This window comes from Hemiscyllium ocellatum, chromosome 2 (assembly GCF_020745735.1).
Source record: "Hemiscyllium ocellatum isolate sHemOce1 chromosome 2, sHemOce1.pat.X.cur, whole genome shotgun sequence".
Lineage (NCBI taxonomy): Eukaryota > Metazoa > Chordata > Chondrichthyes > Orectolobiformes > Hemiscylliidae > Hemiscyllium > Hemiscyllium ocellatum.
The window spans coordinates 96,217,574-96,244,518 of record NC_083402.1 but is presented as its reverse complement, the minus strand read 5'-3'; the positions used below and the strand labels follow the sequence as shown (position 1 = coordinate 96,244,518).

The following is a 26,945-nucleotide window of genomic DNA, read 5'->3' as shown; positions in this document are numbered from 1 at the left end:
TAACTTGTTTGCCTTCCAAAAACACTGCCACAAAATGCATAATCCAAAACACTGTGATTCCAGAACCGTCTACCTCACCCACTAGACAAAGAACATCAAAATCATTGCCTTCATTCTCAAATGCTTCAGAGTCTTTTCCTGGACTAATTGTCTCCAGGCTGACATGATACTACATACCATACTTCTGATGTCCCCATCTTTCTTTTTGGGACTGGCATTTTAATTTTCATGTGTTCTCTTTCATTGAAAGCTCAAAGTTAAAAATCACACAACACCTGGTTTTAGTCCACCAGGTTTAATTGTAAGTACACTAGCTTTCAGAGCGATGCTCCTTCATCAGGTGATTGTGACTACAATTGAAAGCTCAGACATCTTCAACATGAAAATGGTTGTTTAAAGCAAGCTGTTTAGCTCCTTTAGACTTGGGGAACAGTTATTTTCCTGCCAGTAACTTTAAATTAGACTACCTCAATTTTTAATTGAGGGGTAACATTTAAATATAGATCCTATCCAAATTCAACCAGCATCACGATAATCATATTAGAATTAATAAGACAAAACAACCCCCTCCAGCATCATTTCATTGTTCTTTTGTTGTTATGTCTATGGAATGAAAGGTGCAAGAGGATTGCCACTGGTAGGTGGATATATTTGGTAGAATTGAATTTTTATTAATTATCAAGTTTCAGTTCAGTGCCTAGATGAAACTCACAATCCCACGCTGTATAGCAGCACTTTGAAAATTAGTCTAACTATAACATTTCTATTTATAAACATAAGAACATGTATTAAAATGTTAAAAACCAAAACAGATCTGTTTATTGCATTATCTTTCACATCTGTGACAACAGAGGGCAGCATAGGACTAGTTTGTTCTGAGTCATCACTTCTGTCTAGTCACTCGGGAGCTCCCTCTTCATGTTCGTCACTGTACCTAGGCTACTGAGTTATCAGAGTGATCGCTGCAGCTGAATTTAATGATTTTCATGCTCAACAGATTAAAAAAAAGATCGGGCTTGTTCTAACAGTGATGAAAAAAAGGTCACTATTCTCATCTTCTTGTAATATAATGTGATGCCTAGCTATTTGTGTGCGGGATAGAGTGCTGCCACCAACCTTTTCTCCTTTGCTGGTCTAGGGCTTTCAAGTAGGCAGTGATGAAAGTTGACAACAAATAATTCAGCAGAACAGCTCTTGTCTTCAATGAGAGGTGGAACCCAATATAAGCATTAGTGAACCTACTTTTATTAAGCAAGCAATGTGGTTGACTTCCTTTCCCCACCCACATTCCTGATGAAGGCCTAATGTTCAAAATGTCTCTGCTCCTTGCATGCTGCCTGACCTGCTGCGTTTTTCCAGTACCACACATTTTGACTCTTAAGTACCCGCTGGGCAATTAGGGATAGGCAATAAATTCTAGTTTAACCAGTGACACCCACATCCTGTGAGTAAATTTAAAAAGTGCTGCTTCTTCAAACAGTTTGAAACTTGCATCATTTTACTGATGTTTGAGATGCAACTGATAGGACAGGAAATTGCCAGGTTGAATTTGTCCTTCTTTTTATGCACAGGACATTCCTGGAAATTCTCCACATTACTGGGTAAATGCCAATGTTTTAGCTGTATTGGAAAATCTTTGCTAGGAGTGAACGGTTTCTGGAACATCTTGACAGAACATTGTCAGGGCCATAGCCTTTGCAGTATCCAGTTTCTCCTACCATTTTTTGACATCACAAGGAATAAATTGAACTCACTGCAGACTGACATTTGTAATGCTAGCGATCTCTGGAGGAAGCGAGTATCATCCTGCAGTGACTTGTTTAATTATCTGCATCATTTGTGGCAGGACTGCAGAAGTTATTTGGCACAGAAGTAGTCCTGTTTTGTAGCCTCACCAGAGTGACAGATCACTTTTAGGCTTGTTTGGTGTTGCTATTGGCATGCCCTCTTGCACTTTTTGTTGGACTAGGGTTGATCTGCTTCCTTGATTGTAATGGTAGTGTGGGAGGTTTTTTAGGCCATTTGGTTGCAGATTCTGTTGAGCACAATACAGCTGTTGATAATGGCCTTGAACTTCTAGATCTTTTTGAAGTCTATCCAATTTAGAGGAGTAATAGTCCACACAACATGTTGGAGGGTATCCTTAATGTGAAGAGGAGACTCTGTCTCTACAAATAATCTGCAGTGGTCACTGTTAATCTGGCATGGACAGATGAATAAGCAGTAGCAGATTTATGAGGATGAGGTCAAGTATGTTTTTTTCTCTTTTTTGGTTTCCTTACCATCTGCTGCAGTCTCAGTCTAGCCACAATACCCATTACAACTCAACCAGTTAAATCAGTAATGGTGCTGTTGAACCATTCCTGGTGGTGAAATTGAAGACCCACTTAGTATACATTCTGCGCTCTTGACACCCAACATGCTTCCTCTAAGTGGTGTTCAACATTAAGGAGTACAAATTCATCAGATGAGAAGAGAGGAGGAGTGAGCAGCACGCCTAGGTGGTTTCCTTGTCCATGTATGATCTCATGCCATGAGTCTTCATTCTTCAAGGAATCTACAGTCAATGTTGAGAATTCTCAGGCCAATCTCCTTCCTGACCATATACCTCAGCGCCACCATCTCTGTGGAGTATGTCTTCTTTTTGGGATAGGAAATACCCAGGGATGGTGATGATGTTGTCTGGGACATCGTGTATAATGCATGATGCTGTGAATATAATTGCTACTTGACTAATCTGTGAGATAACTCCCTCAATTTTGGCAGACCATCCCAAATGTTGATAGGTTGACGGTTGAGAGATCTGTGTTTGCCATTGTTGTTTCCAGTGCCTTTGTTGATGCCAGGTGGTCTGTCCACTTTCATTCATTGCTTGAGAACCATTCCTTGATTTATACAACTGAACGCCTTGTTAAGCCATTTCAAGGAGCAGTTAAGAATATCCAAGGTTTTTTTTACAATAATCGACAATAGTCAGTTGTCCTGAATCCAGGACATCTCTAGAGGAGCTCCTCAAGCCCTCCAGCTGTTTTATCAATGACCTTCCCTCTATAAGTTCATAATGTTCACTGATGCTTGCAAAATGTTTTGCACCATTCTCAACTCATCAGATAACAAAGCAGTACACACCCAATTGCAGCAACACCTGGCAATATCCAGATTTGTGCTGACAAGTGAGAAATAGAGGTTGGCAGAGAGACTTTGCTGAGGAACATTCTGCGAGGCCGGCTCAGTTATGACAACTGAAAGCAGAGTGAGGAAGAATCTGTTATCCTAGAACAGTAAGCCGCAAACATTACAATACTATAATGTTTTCATCCATCTCTCTTCCTCTAATAAAAGGAGAGAGAGATAGAGATTTGAGAGATGTTAGAAAGCTTGTTGTAGCCTAGAAGTATTTGGTCTGATTGTAAAGATTGCATTGTAGTCTAAGTAGCCAGTTAGTGCTGCTGCTTGATGTGGGTGCGGGTTTAGGTGAATACTGGGCTGCAGTGACTAAAGCGAGCAAGGTAAAGGCACAGTAAGATTCATTTATCATTCTTAGTGTAAAGGGGAGAGGCAGTCAGGACAAGGCTGTGCGTTCCAATTCTGCCAGATGTGGGAGATCTGGGAATAGCATTGAGAGTGTGTTGCTGGAAAAGCACAGCAGGTCAGGCAGCATCATAGGAGCAGGAAAGTCAATGTTTCGGGCCAGAGCCTTTCATCAGGAATGAGACTGGGAGTCTCAGGGTTGGAGAGATAAATGGGAGGGAGTGGAGCTTGGACAAGGTAGCTGAGAGTGCAATAGGTGCATGGAGTTGGGGTGATAGGTCAGAGAGGAGGGTGGAGTGGATAGGTGGGAAGGAAGATTGACAGGTGGGACAGGTCATGAGGGCAGTGTTGACCTGGCAGATTGGAACTGGGGTAAGGTGGGGAAGGGAGATGAGGAACCAGGTGAAGTCCACATTGATGCCCTGGGGTTGAAGGGTCCTGAGGCAGAAGATAAGGCGTTCTTCCTCCAGGCGTCAGATGGTGAGGGAGCAGCGATGGAGGAGGCCCAGGACTGGCATCTCCTCAGCAGAGTGGGAGGGGAGTTGAAATGTTCAGCCACGCGGTGGTAGGGTTGATTGGTGTGGGTGTGTTGGAGATGAACTCTAAAACACTCTCTAGTCTCCCCAATGGAGAGGAGACAGCATCGGGAGCAATGGATGCAATAAATGACATGTGTGGAAGTGCAGATGATACTTTGATGGATGTGGAAGGGTCCTTTGGGGCCTTGCACGGAGGTAAGGGTGCAGGTTTTCCAATCCTGTGGTGGCAGGGGAAGGAGCGGACAGTGGAGGGTGGCTTGTTAAGGGATGTGTACCTGACCAAGTAGTCGCGAAGGGAATGGTCTTTATGGGTGGGGAGGGAAATATATCCCTGGTGGTGGAGTCCATTTGTAGGTGGCGGAACTTAGATTAAATTAGATTCCCCACAGTATAGAAACAGGCCCTTTGGCCCAACAAGTCCACACTGACCCTCCGATGAGTAACCCACCCAGACCCATTTCACCAAGACATTGAGGAATAATCATGCAGGCAGATTATGGAAAGATGCAATAACAACAGGCTTGTCATAGTGTCACATTTTAACTTGTTCGAGGAGAAAGTGAGGTCTGCAGATGCTGGAGATCAGAGCTGAAAATGTGTTGCTGGAAAAGCGCAGCAGGTCAGGCAGCATCCAAGGAACAGGAAATTCGACGTTTCGGACATAAGCCCTTCTTCAGGAAGGAATCCTTCAGGATTCCTGAAGAAGGGCTTATGCCCGAAACGTCGAATTTCCTGTTCCTTGGATGCTGCCTGACCTGCTGCGCTTTTCCAGCAACACATTTTCAGCTCACATTTTAACTTCCCGAAAATTGACTGGGACTGTCTTGGAACAAGAGGCTTAGATCTGGCGGAATTTGTTAAATGCATTCAAGAAGGTTTCTTTCAACAGAATGTGCATAGTCCAACTACAGGAGGGGCCACACTGGACCTTGTATTGGCTAATGAACCTGGCCAGGTAATTGACCTTTCAGTGAGGTAGCATTTTGGAAACAGTGATCACATCTTAGGTTTTAAGATACTTATGAATAAGGATAAGTCAGGACTTGTGAGAAGGTACTAAATTGGACGAGGACAAATAATGTCAATATTAGGCAGGAGCTAGAGAGTGTTAATTGGGAGGAGATGTTATTAAGCAAGTTCGCATTTGACATGTAGCAGTATTAAAAGACCTGCTGATCAGAATTCAGGGCCAGCATTTTCCAGTAAGGAGGAAGTACAAGGATGGCAAGTGGGTGAGGTTGTGAATTTAGTCAAAAGGAAAAAAGTGGCATATTTAAGGTTTAGGAAGCTAAAATTGGACAGAGCCCCTGAGGAATACAAAAAAAGAAGGAAAGAACTCAAGCAGGGAATTAGGAGAGCAAGAAGGGGCCATGAAATTACTTTGGCAGGTAGGATTAAAGAGAATCCCAAGGCATTCTATACATTCATTAAAAAATAATAGTATAGGTAGGGAGAAGATAAGCCCACTAAAAAGTAAAGGAGGGAACTTGTGCTTGGACGCAGAAAATGTGGGTGAGATCCTAAATGAGTTCCAGTATTCATTCTAGGAGAAGGATTTGGAGGATAGTGAAATTTCTGAGGAGCATGCTAATATGTTAAGGTATTTTGAAATCAAGAAAGAAGTGGTGTTGAACAGCATTAAGGTAGATAAGTACCCATGGCCTGATGGTATCTACCTCAGATTTTTGAGAGAGGCAAGAGAGAAGATTGCAATACCTTGACCAAAACTGTTGCATCCTCGCTAGGCACTGTAGCGGACCCAGAGGACAGGCAAGTAGCTAATGTTGTTCCTCTGTTCAAGGATGGAAGTAGGGGCAATTCAAGAAACTATTGACTGGTGAGTTGGGAAGCTATTTGAAAGAATTCTTAGGGATAGGATTATGTGCATTTGGTAAAGCATGCTTGAATTAGAAACAGTATTTGAGGCTATGAAGAGGGTGCAGAAAAAGTTTACCCAGGGTGCTGCCTTTTTGGAGGATATGAGCTTTAAGGAGAGGCTCAAAAGAACCTGGGTTGTTTTCCCTGGAGCAGTGGAGGCTGAGTTCAGACTTGATAAAAGTCTATAAAATTTGAAGATCTATAGATTGGTTTGATGATCAGAATCTTTTTTCCAAGAGTTGAAACATCTAATACTGGGGGCAGGGATGGGGGAGGTGTATGCACTGAAGGTGAGGGGAAAGTTCAAAGGAGAAATGAGGGATAAGTTTTTTACACAGACAACGGTCAGAGTTTAGAAAGCGCTGTGAGGCATGCTAGTGGAGACAAATACGACAGGGTCTTTTAAGGGATTTTTATATAAGCACATGAATATGCAAGGAGTGGAGGGATATGGAACAAGGGCAGGCAGAAGGGACTAGGTTTAATTTGGCATCATGTTCAACACAGCATCATGGGCAGAAGGGCTCATTTTTGTGCTGTATAGTTCTATGTTCTAAGTAACATTTGTGCCACACAAGTGCCAAGCAATAATCATTTTCAACAACGTCATTATGATCATCGAATACTGCACCACCAATATCCTGAGGATTACCATTGACCAGAAACTGAACTGGGCTAGCCATATAAATACTGTAGCTACATGAGGTCATAGGCTAGGAATTCTACAGTGAATAACTCACCTCCAAGCTCCCCAAAAGCTGTCCACCATTTACAAGGCACAAGTCAGGAGTATGATGGAATCCTCTCCAAATGCCTGGATGAGTATAGTGCCAGCAACACTCAAGAACTTTGTCATCATCGAGGGTACACCAATACATTGATTGGCACCATAACCACAAACATTCATTCCCTGTAATGCCTACGCTCAGTAGTCGCACTGTATAACATCTGCAAGACGCACTGCAGAAATTTACTAAGACTCCTTAAATTGGACCTTATAAACCAATAACTGCTAACATCTATAAGGACTAAGGCAGCAGATAATGGGAACATCACTACTTGCAAGTTCCCATCCAAGTCACTCACCAACCTGACTTGTAAATATATTGCTGTTCCTTCAATGTTGTTGAGCCAAAGTCTAGGAACTCCCACCCAAATAACATTTGGATCTACATACACCGAATGAGCCTAAGCTCACCACCATCTTCTGAAGTGCAACCAGAGATGGCCAATAAATGCTGATCCAGCCATCCTGCCCACATTCCACAAATGAATTTCAAAAAAGGGTTTGATTTATAGATCTCAGTATCTATGTACAAATTATAATCGTTGTAAGGAATATTAACTATCACTAACATGAGTCAGGTAAGATTATTGTTTCTCCATCAGAAGACAGTGCCAGGATTAAATTGAACTGCCCTATACTTCATGCAATAACTGTGTTATAAAACAGAGCAAGCAGAACTTCATTGTAGCTCAAAAGTTAACTCTTGTACAAACTACCTTCTTCAACATTAGGCTCAAACATTTTGTTCTCAGTTTACACATTATACAATGGTATAAACACGATGTTACATGACAATTACCCGTTCTCTACACCCCCAGGGCTCTGACTTGACAAGTACAAGCAATCCAGAGGTCACACAATTCTTCCAGAGCATGATAATTTGGACCTGCAAGATTGACCAAGCTGCCACCTGAGGATTGTTGACCTTGATTCTCATTTTTATCTTGAGTGGTGTGTGAACCATTACCATTCTGATGTTCCTCATTGCATTTGTCCCAATAAATGGACAATGGTTGCATAATGAGACAAGATTCCTGCAGTTCCTCCATTCAATCCCACCACTGTACAGATAATATACAATTGTTGCTGAAATTCCAATCCTTCTTGGATGTGTAATTAGCAAAGCTGTATATAAAAGTCATTTTTTAAAAAATAAAATGTAAATCTGTCTGATCATTTGCTCCATATTCAGCCTATCTCAGCGAGATGGTTTAAATCCAGAAGTATTTGAATCACACTTCAACTAATTATGGTGCACTGTTAAATATGGCCACATTGGAATCTTACATAGAATGAATATTTCAATAGACAATAGACAATAGATAATAGATGCAGGAGTAGGCCATTCTGCCCTTCGAATCCACTATCCTTGAGAACTCTATCCAACTCTTTCTTAAATGAATCCAGAGACTGGGCCTCCACTGCCCTCTGGGGAAGAGCATTCCACACACCCACCACTCTCTGGGTGAAGAAGTTTCCCCTCATCTCTGTCCTAAATGGTCTACCTCGTATTTTTAAGCTGTGTCCTCTGGTTCGGCACTCACCCATCATATTTCCTGTCACCAGAGTGTCCAATCCTTTAATAATCTCAATCAGATCCCCTCTCAGTCTTCTAAACTCAAGGGTATACAAGCCCAGTCGCTCCAGTATTTCAGTATAAGGTAATCCCGCCATTCCAGTAATTGATCTCGTGAACCTACACTGCACTCCCTCAATAGCCAGAATGTCTTTCCTCAAATTTGGAGACCAGAACTGCACACAGTACTCCAGGTGTGGTGTCACCAGGGCCCTGTACAGCTGCAGAAGAACCTCTTTGCTTCTATACTCAATCCCTCTTGTTATGAAGGCCAGCATGCTATTAGCCTTCTTCACTACCTGCTGTACCTGCATGCTTACCTTCATGAACTCCATTTAGGTAGTAATCTGCCCTCCTGTTCTTGCCACCAAAGTGAATAACCATACATTTATCCACATTAAACTGCATCTGCCATGCATCTGACCGTTCACCTAACTTGTCAAGGTCACCCTGTAATCTCCTAACATCCTCATCACATTTCACCCTGCCACCCAGCTTAGTATCATCAGCAAATTTGCTAATGTTATTGCTAATACCATCTTCTATATCATTAACATATATTGTAAAAAGCTGCGGTCCTCGTACTGATCCCTGCGGTACCCCACTGGTCACTGCCTGCCATTCCAAAATGGAGCCGTTTATCACTACTCTTTGTTTCCTATCAACCAACCAACTTAGTACTTTGCCCCCAAGTTAGTACTCTGCCGCCAATACCATGCGCCCTAATTTTGCTCACTAACTTCCTATGTGGGACTTTATCAAAAGCTTTCTGAAAGTCCAGGCACACTACATCTACTGGATCTCCCTCGTCCATCTTCAGAGTTACATCCTCAAAAGATTCCAGAAGATTAGTCAAGCATGATTTCCGTTTCATAAATCCATGCTGACTCTGACCTATCCTGTTACTACTATCCAGATGTGTTGTAATTTCATCCTTTATAATAGACTCCAGCATCTTTCCTACCACTGAGGTCAGACTAACTGGTCTATAATTTCCTGCTTTCTCTCTCCCACCTTTCTTAAAAAGTGGTATAACATTAGTGGGCAGCGCGGTGGCACAGTGGTTAGCACTGCTGCCTCACAGTGCCAGAGACCCGGGTTCGATTCCCGCCTCTAGACGACTATGTGGAGTTTGCACATTCTCCCCGTGTCTGCGTGGGTTTCCTCTGGGTGCTCTGGTTTCCTCCCACAGTCAAAAGATGTGCAGGTCAGGTGACTTGGCCATGCAAAATTGCCTGTAGTGTTAGGTGTAGAGATATGGGTAGGTTGCGCTTCGGCGGGTCGGTGTGGACTTGTTGGGCTGAGGGGCCTGTTTCCACGCTGTAAGTAATCTAATCTAATCTAATCTAATATTAGCCACCCTCCAATCCGCAGGAGCTGATCCTGAATCTATCAAACTCTGGAAAATAATCACCAACGCTGCCACGATTTCTCGAGCCACCTCCTTCAGTACCCTGGGATGGAGACCATCAGGCCCCGGGGACTTTTCAACCTTCAGACCTAACAGTCTCTCCAACACCAATTCCTGGCAAATATAAATTCCCTTAAGTTCAGGTCCTTCAGCCACTGTTACCTCAGGGATATTGCTTGTGTCTTCCCCAGTGAACACAGATCTGAAGTACCAATTCAATTCTTCTGCCATTTTTTTGTTCCCCGTAATATATTCCCTGTTTCTGTCTTCAAGGGCCATTTATTTGCTTTTCACTTACCTAAAAAAGCTTTTACTATCCTCCTTTATATTATTGGCCAGTTTACCTTCGTACCTCATTTTTCTCTGTGTATTTCCTTCTTAGTAATCCTCTGTTGTTCTTTAAAAGCTTCCCAGTCCTCTGTTTTCCCACTTATCTTTGCTATGTTATACTTTTTCTCTTTTAACTTTATATGTTTCTTAACTTCCCCCGTCAGCCACTGCCACCCATGCCTCCTCCTAGGATCTTTCTTCCTTTTTGGAATGAATTGATCCTGCAACTTCTGCATTATATACAGAAATATCCACCATTGTTCCTCCACTGTCATCCCTGCATTGTATTGCACCATTGCACTTTGGCCAGCTCCTCCCTCATAGCTCCATAGTTCCCTTTATTCAACAGAGATATTGTCACTTCCGATTGTACCCTCTCCCTCTCAAATTGCAGATTGAAGCTTATTATATTATGGTCACTAATTCCCAATGGCTCCTTCACTTCGAGGTCTCTGACCAATTCTGGTTCGTTGCACAATATCAGATCCAGAATTGCCTTCTCCCTGGTCGGCTCCAGCACCAGTTGTTCTAAGAATCCATCTTTGAGGCATTCCACAAAGTCTCTTTCTTGAGGTCCAATACCATCCTGATTCTCCCAGTCTATCTGCATGTTGAAATCCCCCATAACGACTGTAGTAACACCTTTGCGACAGGCCAATTTCAGCTCCTGATTCAACTTACATCCGACATCCAGACTACTGTTTGGGGACCTGTAGATGACTCCCAAGAAGGTCTTTTTACCCTTAGTATTTCTCAGCTCTATCCACACTGACTCTACATCCCCTGATTCTAGGTCCCCCTGGGCAAGGGATTGAATATCATCCCTTACGAACAGGGCCACCCCACCCCCTCTGCCCATCAGTCTGTCCTTACGATAGCACGTATAGCCTTAAATATTCATTTCCCAGGCCCTGTCCACTTGAAGCCATGTCTCAGTTATCCCCACAATACCGTATCTGCCCTCACCCTTCCCATCAACTCCTATTTCACTCAACCTTACAGCATAATCCCTTTTTGGGTTTTCTGCCTCATTGATACAGTTGTCTTTCTTGACTTCTGTTGTTCTAACTTTCCCTTCAATTTCCTTCTTAAACATCCAGTTTAAACGTAGCTGTGTTGCAATAGCAAACCTGCCTGCCAGAATGCTGGTCCCCAACCTATTAAGGTGCAAACCGTCTCTCTCGTAGAATTTATGCTTACCACAAAACATACCCCAGTGATCCTTGCTTTAAATTCTTGCTTCCTGCACCAGTTCCCCAGCCACACATTCAAGTCCATTTATTTTCTGGCCTCACCAGCCCAAGGAACTGGAAGCAAACCGGAGATAACCACCTTGGACGTCCTGCTTTTCAGCCTTCTTCCTAGTTCTCCAAAGTCCCACTATAGTATGTTCCTCCTCCTCTGCCCGACATCATTTGTGCCGACATGTACCACCACCTCTGGCTCTTCACCTTCGTCCTTGAGGATTTCCTGCACTCTGTCCGTGATGTCTTTAACCCTGACACCAGGAAGGCAACATACCATTCTTAAGTCCCGCCTGCTGCCACAAAAACCCCGGTCAGTTCCTCTCACTATGGAGTCCGCTATTACCACGGCTCTGTGCGATGTCCAACTCTTCCGCTCTGCCTCTGCGGCAACTTTTGATTGACAGACCTGGCCACCACATGGACTGGCAGTGTCATCTGTCTCTACTGTTTCCAAAAGATTCAACTTGTTCCTGACAGGTACTTCCCCTGGGGTCTCTTGCACCTGTCTCCTCTCTGCCTTCCTCATTGTCTGCTCTCTTCTGCTCTCTTCTGGTATGATTGGTGTAATAATCTCACTGAAGGTCTTGTCCAGAAAGATCTCATTCTCTCGGATGAGCCTACGGTCCTCGAGTTCTTTCATCAGTGCTGCAATATGCTCTGTCAGTAGCTGAACGTGTACACACTTTCCACACTCGGGTAGCTGCTAGAGAAGATACTGAGGGATAGGATCTATTTACATTTGGAAGAAAATGGGCTTATCAGCTAACCAGGCAACATGGTTTTGTGTAGAATTCTTTGAGGAAGTGACAAAGGTGATTGGTGAGGTAAAGGGCTGTCAATATCATATACATATGTCATATACAATAAGGCGTTTGATAAGGTTCTCCATGGTAAGAGGCTGATGGAGAAAGTCAAGCCCCATGGGGTCCAGGGTGTACTAGCTAAATGGATAGAGAACTGGCTGTGCAGCAGGAGGCAGAGAGTACTAGTAGAAGGTAATTTCTTAAAATGGAGAACTGTGACCAATGGTGTTCAACAGGGATCTGTGTTGGGACCACTGTTGTTTGTGATAGAAAAAAATGATCTGGAGGAAAAAATAGGTGGTCTGATTGGCAAGTTTATAGATGACACTCAGATTGGTGGATGAGCAGAAAGTGAAGGAGACTGTCAGAGAATGCAGCAGAGTATAGATAGATTGGAGAGTTGGGTGGAGAAATGGCAGATGGAGTTCAATCCTGGAAATGTGATGTGATGCATTTTGGAAGATCCGATTCAAGTGCAAAATATAATGTGAATGGAAAAGCCCTGTGGAAAACTGATGTATGGTGATATCTGGGTGTTCAGGTCCATTGTACCCTGAAGGTTGAAGTGCATATTGATAGAGTGATTAAGAATGCATATGGTATGCTTTCCCTCATTGGATATGGCATTGAGTACAAGATTTGGGGCGTTATGTTACAGTTGTATAGGACTTTGGCTGGGCCACATTTGGAATACTGTGTACATCTCTGGTCGCCACATTACCAAAAAAATGTGGATGCTCTGGAGTGGGTGAAGAAGAGGTTAACCAGGATATTGCCTGGTATGGAGGGTGGTAGCTATGAAGAAAGGTTGAGTAGATTAGGATTATTTTCATAAGAAAAACAGAGGTTGAGGGGGGACCTAATTGAGGTCTACAAAATTATGAGAGGTATAGACAGGGTGGATAGCACAAAGGTTTTCCCAGGGTGGGGGACTCAATTACTAGGGGTCATGAGTTTAAAGTGAGAGGGGAAAAGTTTCAGGGAGATATGCATGGAAAGTTCTTTATGCTGAGGTGGTGGGTACCTGGAATACATTGCCAGTGAAGGTGGTACGGGTGGGCATGATAGCTTCATTTAAGATGTATCTAGACAGATACGTGAATGGGCAGGGAGCAGAGGGATACAGATCCTTAGAAAATAGGTGACAGGTTTAGATAGAGGATTTGGATCAGCACAGACTTGGTGGCCTGAAGGGCCTGCTCCTGTGCTGTAATTATCTTTGTTCTTTGTCCAGTGATTAATATCCCTATTAGCAGCCAGTCATTCCCCTGACTGACCTTTAACTACTCCCTTGTCTGCCCAACTATTTTTCCCTCTTTCTTTGGGCTCTATCTCCACTTATTATTTGCTCTCCCCCTTCCTCAACTCCATCTCCTGTATAAATATCAACCTTTCTCTAGCTACCACCAGTTCTGAAGAAGGCTCAAATGGACCCAAATTGTTAACTCTGATTTCTCTCCACAAATGCTGGCAGGCCTGCAGAGTTTTTCCAGCAATTTCTGTTTCTTGTTTTTGTTTCTGATTTTCAGCACCTATAGTCCTTTCAGGCTTTTTTCCTGAGAAGGTTTGCTCAATTAATACTTATGAAGAGAGGTTATGAACATTAGGCTTGTAGCCATGGAATTTAGAAGATGAGGAGACAAGCTTATTGAAAAATAGAGGATTCTTAGGGGACTGAAAAGATTGACATTGAGAGTTTACTTCCCTTTGTAAGAGACAGAAAAGTGGAGTGAGAACTATCAGATTAGCCATGATCTCATGAATGTCAGAGTGTGCTTGATGAGCTGAATTGCATACTTTTACTCCTACGTCTTATGGTATTATATGGTATTACAATTCACCATGCTGTGATTTGAGTTGCATAATTTCTATATGTATTTTGATATAATTTATTTTGACTTTGGATTTTTGAATTTAAACTAGTCATATTGGGTTTTCCTCATGCCGGGAGGGGTTTAATGATGAACTTATATGCATTTCTGTAGCCATGGTAATTCTTTCTAAAACAGTGTGAGAAAGCGACTTCCTGGAGAATAATGGGTTTTTGTTAAGATTGGGAGAATTTAAAGAGTGAATAAGGCAAACGATTGTGTATTAGGCTTTAGTTTGGAAGGTCATTATTTTTTGATTTAGGAAAACACGTGGAAATTAAAGAGCTTTATTTTATTTTCAATTTAGCAAGGTCTGCAGGTTTCTTAGCTGACGTTTGATGTATAAAGTGGCTGCTCCTCAGAAAGAAGCAAAATAATCTATAAGGCGTTTTGTTAGAAGTTTCAGACCAAAAGCATTTGGTTAAATCCCTAAAGTATTCATATGATGGTGAGAATGTTTGGTTTTAGTTTATGACAAATCAAGACCCAGCATTTTATCATTTGTGTCAATAATTGTGTAAAGGTGGAGGTGCCACATTATAGAAAAGATGAAAATGCATTGGACAGAGTGTAGAAATAATTTACTAGAGTAGCTCCAGGTACGAGAAAATTCAGGTATGAGCAAATTTGAAAAAGTTGGGTCTGTTCTCCCTGAAGAAAAGGCGGAGAGAAAATTTGATTAAAGCTTTAAAAACTGTGAGCAAGAAACAAGAAAAAGAGGGCATAATTTAAAGTGATGCACAAATGAAGCAAGGTAATGTGAGAAAAATGTTTTTGCACACCAAGTTATTGAATACACGGTATGGAAATATAGGGGCGGCAGTTTAAATTGAGACATTTAAGAAGGCACTGAATTTTTTTTAGATAGTAATGGGTGTAGGGAAATGGGGGAAATGAACGAGGTTGATACTAGATTATAGAATGGATTATATAATAGTGCCGTTGCAGGCCTACAGGCCTCCTTATGCACCTTAATAATTCTGTATTTCTGCAATGTGTCCCAAGAAGCAGCTTCATGCCATCTTCCCCAATAATGTTTCACAAGATTAAATGGATTCTTTGGAGAATTCATGCTTCTTATGTAAGTAAGCTCACAGATCATGTTTTGTGATCATCTCCTCGTATATCAGAATGTCATTCCCTTTTAATCCTTGCAATATATTGTCAATTGAAAGATTTCTGGGCCTGGCCAACCTCAAAACTGTTGAAACAATGTATCCCAAATGGAATGATATAAGTAGCCAGCAACCTTGTTTGGTCATCTAATGGGACCTGCCAGAATCCACTATTGACAAGTTTGATAAAAAAAATTCTGTTTGGTTGACCTTTTGGGTTTTAATACAGAACCTACCTGGTTCATTCACCCTGGAAATTATACCTTCTTTATTTCCTGAAATTGCTTCAGAACTTGAGGTATGTGGAATTTTCCTTCGGTGTAGAAATATGATTCAGCCATTCCTTAATATAATGTTATGTTCAGTATTGAGTTTGCCTAATCTTGTGAAGAATTTAGGGTTATCTATCTTTAAGACATGCTTACTTCTTTGCTGATGTAGTTTGAGCTTTTGAGACAGATTGAGAGCACAACACACTTTCTTGCTCAAAAATGAAGTTTGCAGATTCTGAATTACATATTCATTCCTACTAGTTGACATTTATTCTGTAGTGTTACTTGTAACGTCACTAATTTTGGGAGTTCTACATGCACCAGACGCCTCTGGATCTTGGGGTGATTTTTGCAGTCATGATATACAGTGGACATTTGCCCCTGTATAAAGAATAAATTGCGTAAGTTGTTCATAAACAATTTCAGTCATAACCAGTTATGATGGATTTCTCCTAGGAATTCCTCAAGTAATCCTCAAATGGAGATATATCTTCAAATGCTGATATCCCTTCTAATGGAGATGGATGATTCACTATGTAAAGTTCTTTAGAGAGTCATAGGGTAATACAGCATTGAAACAGGCATTTATGTATGTATCTACTGGTACATCCACTAGTTCTTTCCACAGATGTTACATACTTATGTTATGGTTGGAGACTGTCTTTGACTTGAAAGATTATTTCCTCTGTAGTAAAGACATTGATTCTTCATATCTAATGTTTACCTTTTTGCGATGTTTATTTAGTGTGTTTCTACCTTATGAAGCAAATAGCTTCGGTTATTCATCTGTGATAAAGTTATGTCTCCTCTCAGGATCTCTGTGATTTTTCCTGGACTCTGCTTTCAAGAAGATTTGGACAGCTGTTTCCCAAGTTACATCCTCCTTGGACTATTTAAGATCTGGTAATGACTGATCAAATATTTTGATGACAGTATTGTCCCATATGAATTCAGATTGCAAGGTTCCATCTTCTCGGGTTTCAATGAATCTATAGAAATTATCAATAATTTCATATGGATTCTCCTGGAAATTTAATGATTCTATTAAATTATGGTCATCCAACAACTATATTTGTTCTTCAGATGAAGTCAAAAGCTTTTATAAAATCAAAAGTTTTGTGACTTCTATTTGCTCTCAATTTATAGTCTCATCAATTCTACTCCATATGCAAGTATATTAACTTGTTCTATTTCTGATTTGATACTCAGTTTTGAAGTAATTCACTTTCTTAAGAACTGTTTTCTGCGTGAAGTTTAATGTTTTGTTCTGTTAAAGCCGTCTGATGGGAAGTATTTGTTTAAAATTTCTCCTTAATTAAATGACTAAACTTATTATTATGAAAATGTTTTAGCCTCCACAATTAACATTTTATTTCAATTTAATGTTCCATAAGCTTGCTCTGTTTTAAACTTTACAGTTCAAAATCACTGAAGATCAGAAATAAAGATAAAATACTGGACATAGCAGCCAGGTAACATCTGACCTGAAACATTACGTCAGTTTCTGAGGAGACAGAAACCGCAATGTTTCCAACATTTTCTAATTTCAATGTTTATTTTATGATTTGACTACTCTATGTCTGAGCCTTGAGATGGGCACATTTGCATGCATGAGCCAGGGTCACATTGAAAGCTCATATGCTGCACGACTGAATAATAACAGGAGGTACACAGCAATGCTCCAGTTGCAATGTTTTTTATCTCAATAAATTATCTCTTGCAATACAAACAAAGTCTGCATACAAGACCATTTTAGCAAACTATTGACAACTATCTACATTGAATTTTATACCTTTCTTAGTCTATAATAAAGTCCAGACCCTTATTACAGGAATACTGTCTGTAAATATAAACCTAAATGGCTCCGCAATATTGCTTGTTTCTGTTGTATCCTGGAGTTTGCCATTTCCATATATGAATGGTCTAGTAATATTCAAAGCAGTGCAGCAAGCTACCAGAAATTAAATTCCGAGGCACTTGATCATTTCTAAAACGCATGAGCGCAAGATAAGTCCATGTAAGAGCAAACAATCAAGGCCACATGATTAAGCTTTATTAAATCATAGCTTATGGCAATGTGTTTGCATGCTTTAATTTCTGCATATTCTTCATGGTTAGTCGTGAGTGCAGACAGAGAGAAACCTCAGAGGATTTATTAGTAATAAAACCAAACATTAGTTGAGATCATGCAAAAATATGTTAGGGTTCAACAGCCTAGCAAACCTTTTGAAAATTGTGACAGTTAAAATGAATCAACACCTTTTTGGAACCAGACTTTGGAAATGATGAGGATTTGATTCTTGAGAATATTCCACCTTTGCCCTCTTGCTGAAAACCACAATTTCAAAGAGGAAAATTTAATTTTATTCAAAGTATTATAGTTAAGTTTTCTTTTTTTTCTTAAATATGTGATAGATTTTTCAAAGAAAGACTTGAATACGATTTCCATTAGATTTCAGACCAATATTGCAACTGTTGACCATTCCAAAAACTTTATCAACCATAATTCTCTAAATGGAAGCAAAACTAATAGTAAAATTAGAGCCATACTATAGTAACATATCATTCAGGAAAGAAATCCAATCTGGTTAGTGATGCAAGGAAATTCCAGGAGTGAATTTTGTCCCCTGATTATTTTTAGATTGGAAACACTGATGAACATGGTTGACAGCAGTCTGTTCCCTTGACAAGGATGTAATGAATAGGCAATATAGAACCTGTGAGCAAATGAACTGGCCTCTATGGTCAATCAATGCATCAAGTTTTAGTGTTCCATGATGTATCCGGAATAGCAAAATCATAGTGCTGTTTCTGAGCATAACTATTTTCATTTAAGAACAATGGTGTGCTCATTTTATTTCTTTCACTTCTTGTTTTTATCTCTCAACAACACAGCAATTTGACTAAATGTTGAGGAAAATGATAAAGAATGTTTTTAGATGTATCATAGAAAATATTCAAGTTAATGGTTGAATTCTATGAAAATCAAATAGGAATCATAAAATCATCTCACAGAAAAAAAGGGAAATCATTCTTTACCACATAAGTTGAGTAAAATAGATGACATACAATGAATAGTCAGAAAGGTGCTAAGTTGGAGCAGAGGGGAAGCATTATTATGAAAAACATCATTGAAATTGTCATCCAAGTACATGCCTGCAAAACCAAAAAGTCCTCAGTTGCAGCACAACACCAACAATCTACATTTATATGGTGGACTTAACATAATAATGCTTGCATCTTTGATGAAGGAGAGCTAGTGGATGAGATGTTTTAGGACTTTCAGAATTCTTATAATGAAGTCCTATATAGGAAATACATAAATAAAATTAAAATACATGGGATTGAAGGGAATATACTAGTGTGGATGGAGAATTAGTTAACGGACAGAAAGCAGAGATGAGGAATAAATGAAACATTCTAAGGATGGCAGAATATTACTGGTGGTATAGGCATCTTTTCACAATCAAAAAATGTGATTTGAATGTGGGGAACAATTGTATTATTTCCAAGTTTGCTAATAATATCAAAGTGGGCAGGAAAGCACCTTGCAAGGAAGATACAGGGACATTCTGAAAGACATGACAGCCTCATTGATTTATTAGAACATGTCAGAAGGAACATAATGTAAATAATTGTAAAGTTATTCACTTTGGTCGAAAGAAATTTTTGGGGGCAACACGGTGGCTCAATGGTTAACACTGCTGCCTCACAGCACCAGGGACCCAGGTTCAATTCCAGCCTTGGACGACTGTCTGTGTGGAGTTTGCATATTCTCCCCGTGTCTGCGTGGGTTCCCTCTGGATGCTCTGGTTTCCTCCCACACTCCAAAGATGTGCAGGTCAGGTGTATTGGCCACGCTAAATTGCCCATAGTGTTACGTGCATTAGTCAGAGGGAAATGGGTCTGCATAGGTTACTCTTCGAAGGGTCGGTGTGGACTTGTTGGGCCGAAGGGCCTGTTTCCACACTTAGGGAATCTAATCTAATCTAACCTAATCTAATCTAAAAAGGGCTGAATATTTCATAAATGGTGAGAGTTTAGGAAGCATTGATGCCCAAGAAAACCTAGGTGGCCTTGTTCATGAGTCAGTAAAAGTTAGTGTATGGATGTAACATGCAATTTGGAAAGCAAATGGTACATTGTGCTTCACCACAAGGGGAATTGAGACCAGGAGTAAAAAGGTCTGATTTTAGTTGTGTACAACCTTGGTGAAATCTCACCTGGAGCATTCTATGCAGCTTGGACCCTTTATGTAAGGAGGGCTATATTTGCCATAGATGTTGCATAACAGAGGTTCACCAGATTTATTTCTGGGATGGCAGGATTGTCTGATGAGGAGAGATTGAGGAGGTAGATTCTATATTCAAGAGAGTTTCAAAGAATGAGAGGTGAACTCATTAAAACTTACAAAACTCTTGCAGAGCACAACAAGCTGAATAGTTATTAAAATACATTTAATAAATTAATTGCTAGTGTCTAGAGCACCACTAACAACCTGCTATCCTTAGAATGTTGCACTTATTCCTAATCTCTGCTTTCTGCCTGTTAATCAATTCTCCATCCACACCAATGCTCTCTCAATCCCAAGTGCTTTAATTTTATCTGTCCTATTTGGGGAGTCTAAAACTTGGAAACATAATCTCAGGATAAGAAGTAGGCTATGTAAGACTGAGATGAGAAGGAATTTCTTCATTCAGATGGTGGTAAATCTTTGGAATTCTATCCCAGAGGGCTGCGGAAGGTCAGTTATTGATTATCTTCAAGACTAGTGACGTGATGACAAAAATTCATTGTTATAAATTAAACTTCAAATGGAATATGATGTGAAGCTAGGATTATCCTTGCACAAAGAAGGTCTTTCAACATTAAAGCAATTGTGGTGGAACTAGGTCTTAGCCTTTAGGGACTTAAGCAAAGCAATAAGTTAAAGAAAATGAGCTATGCTCATTGGCAAAATAAAGTCAAAATAGTTGACTCACTTGCACCTACTGTTAAGCCACTACCAGTTCTCTTAGAGTCCAAAATAGTGTCCAGTGTTCAAGCCACAGCTTAAATCAGGCTCAGCAACACTTGGTGCAGATATTCACGTATGTACAGTAATTTGCATACAATGCCAACTGGAGCTGTGCTATCATGGAAAACCAAAATTCTTCTGTAAGCTGCCCCATCAAAATCCCCATATAAGTTCATGAAATATGAATCATAATTGAGAGAGATTGCTGAGAATGATTGTGGTTTGGTCCACTGCATAATTTCTAAGGCTCGAGTTGCAGTTGGTCGATATGTCATTTGAAGAATTCGCTGACCTTGACTACTCTGTGAAGTTGTGGATGTAGATTCACCCTGGCATTGACCTCCAGAGCATTCTGCTTTCACTGCCCAATCAAATTTCAATTATTAGTGCTGGCTACACACAGACACCTTTCAAATGGGGAGACAGCACACAGTTGGTAAACTGCCTGCAGTGTAATTGCTGTAAAAATAATGTGTGATTAACACTGGTAACCACTATTTACTGTATAAGTTTGTATGTCTGTGTATGTTTGCAGAAATCAGGAACTGCACCTCAGATGTGATACACTTGCAAAAGTTTGTTGAAAAAGGTGTCCTAATGTCGGACTTAACATCCAAATATATGGAAGGGTGTGAGGTTGCTATATTTATCACAAGGATACAGATTAATGTCAACAAACATAGTTGGGATTGTCCAATTCAGCCAAAATACCACTTTAAAATGGCTTGTAAGTTTTAATTTTTACCAAACAATCTCTCTAAAATGCAAAATTATTTTTGGGTGTGTAATTTTTTCAGCTTTTAATTCTAGCTGGAATTTATTTTTAAAGATTTTCAAAAAGTTTGTTCCTTTCATATTTTTTGACTCATGAATTCATAACTTTACCAACCCCGCCCCCCATTTATTCCTGATTCCTCAATCTGACTTGTTCAGGAGATACCAGAGATTAGTGGGAGTTTGGAGCTCACTGCCTGTGAGGGTGATTGAGGGAGAAATACTTAATAACATTTTAGAAGTATTTAGATGTGCATTTTGCAATACTAAGGCATAAAAAAAACTTCAGGCCAAGTGCTGGAAAATAGGATTAGAATAGTGGATAGTTGTTTTAGGCTGATGCAGATGTGATGGGGCAAACAACCTTTTTCTGTGTTGTAGACTGCAGTTCACATGGGCCCCAGATTTTCTGCAGGTTTCTTTATGTCATTTGATTGTTGGATGTCAGGACTTTTCACATAAAGTTCTGTGAAAAGCATAGAATTCAGCACAACAAATGAACAATGGGGAGTGTTTGATCATCACATCCAACTGTCTGGTCATGGTTAGATTCCTCGGCCCAAGTGGACAGGGGCAAATAAATTTTTCTGTCGTGTTAGTTTTCTTCCCATCCTGCTGCAAATCCCATCTAGCAGTTTCAGGTCTGCAAATGCTCACTAATAATATGGCTTCTGAGTTGTTCTTGAAGGCAGGCATCAAAACCCTGTACCTTATGTACCAGCAGATTATGTGCCCTTGCTACTGACATCCCACAAATGAATTAAAAAGAAATTTTCAATGGGGAATCCCAGATGTGCTGATTTGTATGTTGGGTTTCCCTTGATCAATGTGATTATTCATTATGAACTATCATAAACATTATGTTGGTGCACAACAATTAAAATAAAGAAAGCAAAGTAGACAAAAAGATGGAAAGGAACCAACTGCTATCCCACAGCTATTTAACTAGGGAGGCAGTGTCACTATTTGGATGTGAGACTTCCAATCCTCTCTTGCGTCACAAAGCTGGTCCTTTACTCAAAGTTACTGTGCCCTTGAGATTTTTGTTGATTGGTGGGGGGGGGGGGGGAAGAGGTAATTGGCCAGGCTCCAACTAGGCTGGGTTTGGAAGGTTTATTGGGGCTTTTTTTGTTTACCTCTAACAGATAATGCCTATGGCCTAAGGCTTTCATGTCTTAAAAAAAAGAATAATCAAATGGGGGTGGCCAGCTAGCTGTGAAGCTCGCCTTTGTATAGATTAGAGTTAGTTCAGCAGCTGGGTGTGAAGAAAAGCTATTGGAAGCAAGTTCAGCCTAGGACTCTTTCTCTCTCTCTCTCTCTCTCTTTCTCCCTCTTTCTCTCTCTCTCTCTGATTTAAAACCTGTAAACCTTTGTTTGATTTTACCTTTTGTGCCAAGGGGGTGTTTATGGGGATTGTTGCAAGTATTTTTGGAACAGCATCATTAAGGTCGGGCTAGTCTGTCGGATTTTTGGATTGGATAGGTTATCTGGTATTCTATTTTCTGTACTTTGTGTTTCATTCTTGTAATCTTGTAAATAAATTCTGTTTATTTAAAACTTGGCAGTCAGATCAGCTAATTCACTCCAGGAATATCCACTGTATACTTACCTGAAACAAATAGCAAAGTTACAGTGTGGGCTATCTCCTTCAAAATGTTTTGAGTGGTTGGGACTGATCCATAACACTTGGTAGGAAGTTCTGCCTTTGAGAAAAGCTGGCCAATCTGATAGCCAGCATTTCTACAGTGCCAGCTGCTTCATTACGAGTAGTATGATGGCAGGCAGTCCAGTATGCTGAGGAGTCTGGATTAACAATTAAATCTAGAGTCTCACCAGCATTGAGCTGGCAGATCTTGATGAGAGAGTTGAGAGGGTTATTACATTGGCTACAAGAAGCCCTGAGATGGTTAAAGTGAGTAAATGATCTTGGGGATGGTGCTTTAAAAAAAACCAAGTGTCTGTCAAGGAAGGACCTCCTAAAACTAAAGCTCACAGACTTTCTGACTCGCATCTTCTCATTGTGATATAAAACTGGCAGCAATGGGATTGACTGACTACCTAAGGGTCTAAATAGTCCTACGGTTTAGGCAGGCCACTTCAACAGCTCCAGCTGAACCTATTCAAATGCAAGGCAGCGTGAATGATACCTTCTGGATTTTATGTGCTTCCCACCTTCAAACCCACCAGCAGGGAGCATATAATCCAGCCCAATGTTCCTGCTGAGTGATTTGCTGCATTAAATGCGTAAGCTCTCAAAATATTCCCTGAGAATAGATAATCACATTTCCTTTTGTGTTTACTGCCATTATTTGAGCCCTTCAGTTAGCTTATTGCTAATGATCATCTGGGGTAGTTAAGAGATGCTCCAGCAATGGAGCACACAGTACAAGTTCATAACTGTATGTATCTGTCATAGTCAGGGATTCTGGCGCTAGAATAAGGTCTGCTTGAAAAATCAGAATGCACAGGAACACACCAATATCTTGTCACCTTGTCACAGATCATAAAATCTGTGTTCCACTGGTGCTCTGCTTTAGTTCAAGGGTGGTGATCTAGTGGTACTATGGTAAATTATTACTCCAGTGACACAAATAATGTTCATGACAGACCTGATTTCAATTTTAAAAATCTGGACTTAAGAGTCTGACGATGACCATTAAACAGCTGTTGATTGTAAGAAAAACTATCTGGTTTACTAATGTCCTTTAAGAGAGGAAATCTAGCATCCTTACGTGGTCTGGCCTATATGTGACTCCAGACCAACAGCAATGCTGGTGACTTTTAATTGCCCCCTGGGTACTAGCTAGTGATTCCAGCATCCCATGAATTAATTAAAAAGAAAGCAGTGTCTTGGAAGTCAACACTCATGCATATTATAGTAGCATTTTCTATTGTATAAATAGTCAAAGACTAAGAGTTGAGGAGAAAGTGAGGACTGCAGATGCTGGAGATCAGAGTCAAAAAGTGTGGTGCTAGAAAAGCACAGTCAGTCAGGCAGCATCCAAGGAGCAGGAAATTTGATATTTCAAGCTAAGCTCTTCATTGAGTTTACTGTATCATCTAAATAAAAACTGTCTAGGCTATCAGATTCAAGCAACCAAGTTACTTCAATAAGCATTTTCCTGCATTGCATGTTGTTCTTGTTGCAATAAGTCTTGTTACTTACAAGACTTATTAGCCATAAGCTTCAATAGAGTGATTTGCTTTGGCGGGAGGTGACCACACTGAAGGATTTGTTATGTGCAACTGGGGTAAGAAATCCCAAACTGAAACATATTCTGTGAAACCAGCAGGAGGCTTGGCTCAACAGTTTAGGAAAAATAAAGTATTATGGAATTATAGACATTTGACAGTCCAGCACTTTCACAATTTGGTTCATCCTTGCAGCTTGCCATGCAGCAAATTTCTCATTTAATTTGCATAGTTATTGGAAGAGCCCCCAAAAAAGGAATGTTTCCTTTGAATAAAGTTAAAAGAATTTAGTGAACATAGGACCCTCAGTACCCTAAATGGAGTCAGGAAAAGCAGAGTATAAATAATATGTACAAGAGATTTGAAAAACATGTTAAAAACGTTAAATGAAAATTTAATTTTACACAAATAAGTATCACTATTAATACTATGCATTATTTTCTTGAAATTTAATTTCCGGTTATTCAAATTAGTAAGACAACATTATACCATAATGAATGGTTTACCATAGATGAATTTGGCTAAGTCAATGAACATTAAGTTATTTTAAAGAATATGGACACTGTTCATTTCTTTATCACATTGTTATTAAAAACATTCTTACCTGAGGATGATGACTTGGAATTGGTGGTGCTTGCGTTAACCCAAAGGAATCTAGAAAAGAAACACAGTAAGAATATCTGTAAGATATAAATTGCAAGCCATAAACTTCAAGCCATTTTAGTACTCCTTAAATCAAGGTTGTGGATAAACAAACTTTTCAGACAGAGTGCAATATTGCTTTAATTGAAATGATGCACATGATTCTTAAAATAGGTTACATTTACAGCATCTCCTTGTAGGCATGTTATTTTCAGCAAATATGATGCAAATTTGTAAACAACAGGCTTAATGTTTACTGCATAAATTCCAAATGTCAGAGGAGTTAATAGTTTTGCCAATTTGATAGCCTATTACAAAATTCACAAGGAACGAGGGTAGTTGAAAGGGACCCTCAGTATTCCAGGACTGAGATTTTTAAAAGAAAATTACATGATGTAAATTATTGTTGGCTAGGCGACCATTTGTTATGCATCTCTAATTCCCTTAAGAAAGTGCTGCCACTTGAACAACTGCAATCCGTGTGAAGTATGAACACCTGCAGTTCTGTAAGTAGGGTGTTTTATGAGTTTGACTCAGTGATCATGAAGAAATGATAATATAGGTCTAAGTTAAGATGGTGAGTAGCTTGGAGGAGAACTTGCAGACTGTGATGTTCCCAAATGTCTGCAAACAGAATAGTAGAAAAACTTCCTAGTACTTAGCAACCAGCTTCTTTCCCTGTACCAAAGTAAGAGCCAACTACCGGATAGTTTCCAGTGTAGACTCCCAACTTGTATTGTTTTCAGCTTTGCTAATTTCAACCTTTGGGATGGCTTCCCTCTCTAGGTGATGCTGACTGCCTATAGCAGGGTCCATTTCTCAATCACTTTTCTTGGTAATAATAACTGCCTTGCAGACTTCCTCATCTCACTCAATATTTCTTGTTCATCTACATTAATGCCCCTAAAATTTCTAAGATGATGTTCATTCTTAACTCAATGTTCTTTGAAAGATATCTAGTCCGTTGACCCACTTCATTCCCTAGCAACAGATCCAGTAATTCTTGCATACTGTTCTTTCTTTGGCATTATCCCAATCAATATTTGGGTAATTATAGTCCTGTAATATCAAAACTTTACAGTTTGAACATTACTGTGATATCTCTGCAGATTTATTCCTCTATTATGATTTGGAGGTGTAATGTATACTCTTAGTAATCTAATAATACTTTTCTTGCCTCTCAGTTCTATGTAAATGGATCTGTCCTTGTCAGTTCTATGTAAATGGATCTGTCCTTGTCCTCTTGATGAAACCTAGAACTGTCACTACACTTCTTTCTTCCTCCCTTATTTTTTAAACTCTTTGTATCCGCGAATATTAAGTACCAAATACTCATTTTCTTAAAACCACATTTCTCTCATTGCCACTACATCATAATCCTACATAACTATTTGTACTTATAACTTACAAAACTCATTAAACACATTTTATGTTTATGAATATTTAAAAATTTTGTCTTTGTAATCTTTGAAATCCTTTTCAATCTGCTCCTATTTAATATGCTAATATTATCCACACTCACTTTATGTACCTTATTCACCTTTTTAACTACTTCCTGCACTAGTTTTCTCCAACATTTATCCTATTGATCTGATTCCTCTTTGTACTTCGATATACTGCTATTCATGTCCCTTACCATTTTAGTCTAACTTCTCTCTGATTACTCTGGTGGACCTCCAATTGAGAATAGTGGTCCTGGTCCTGAGTAGTACAAACCATTGCATCTGAATAAGTAATTCCTGAACCTTAACTGTTACCAATGCTGAATGTATCCTCCTATTTCGACTTTCACTTGCACACAGCATTCGAAGTAATTCAGAGAATATTAATGGTCCTGCATTTAACTTCTTTCTTACTTCCTGAAAACCTGATTTGAGGGCTTCACTACCTGTTCACTTCATGTCAACTTGTGCTGGCTGGCTTACTCCTTTTCTCCTGCATAAAATTCTGCACCATCTCC

General features: G+C 39.9%; 1 protein-coding gene across 3 annotated transcripts in view; it reads right to left on the bottom strand.

Moving 5' to 3' along the window:
- Positions 1-26,945, bottom strand: part of syk (spleen tyrosine kinase) — a 171,375-nt gene that overhangs the window by 26,785 nt on the left and 117,645 nt on the right. For 2 of the 3 annotated variants that reach the window (XM_060838700.1, XM_060838708.1), the window contains exons 6-7: positions 24,948-24,997; positions 17,620-17,688 (exon numbers count right to left, since the gene is read on the bottom strand). In XM_060838700.1, coding sequence (XP_060694683.1) covers positions 17,620-17,688; positions 24,948-24,997 — 119 coding nt within the window. The remainder of the gene's footprint in view (positions 1-17,619; positions 17,689-24,947; positions 24,998-26,945) is intronic. The other variant, XM_060838718.1, reaches the window with a different exon arrangement.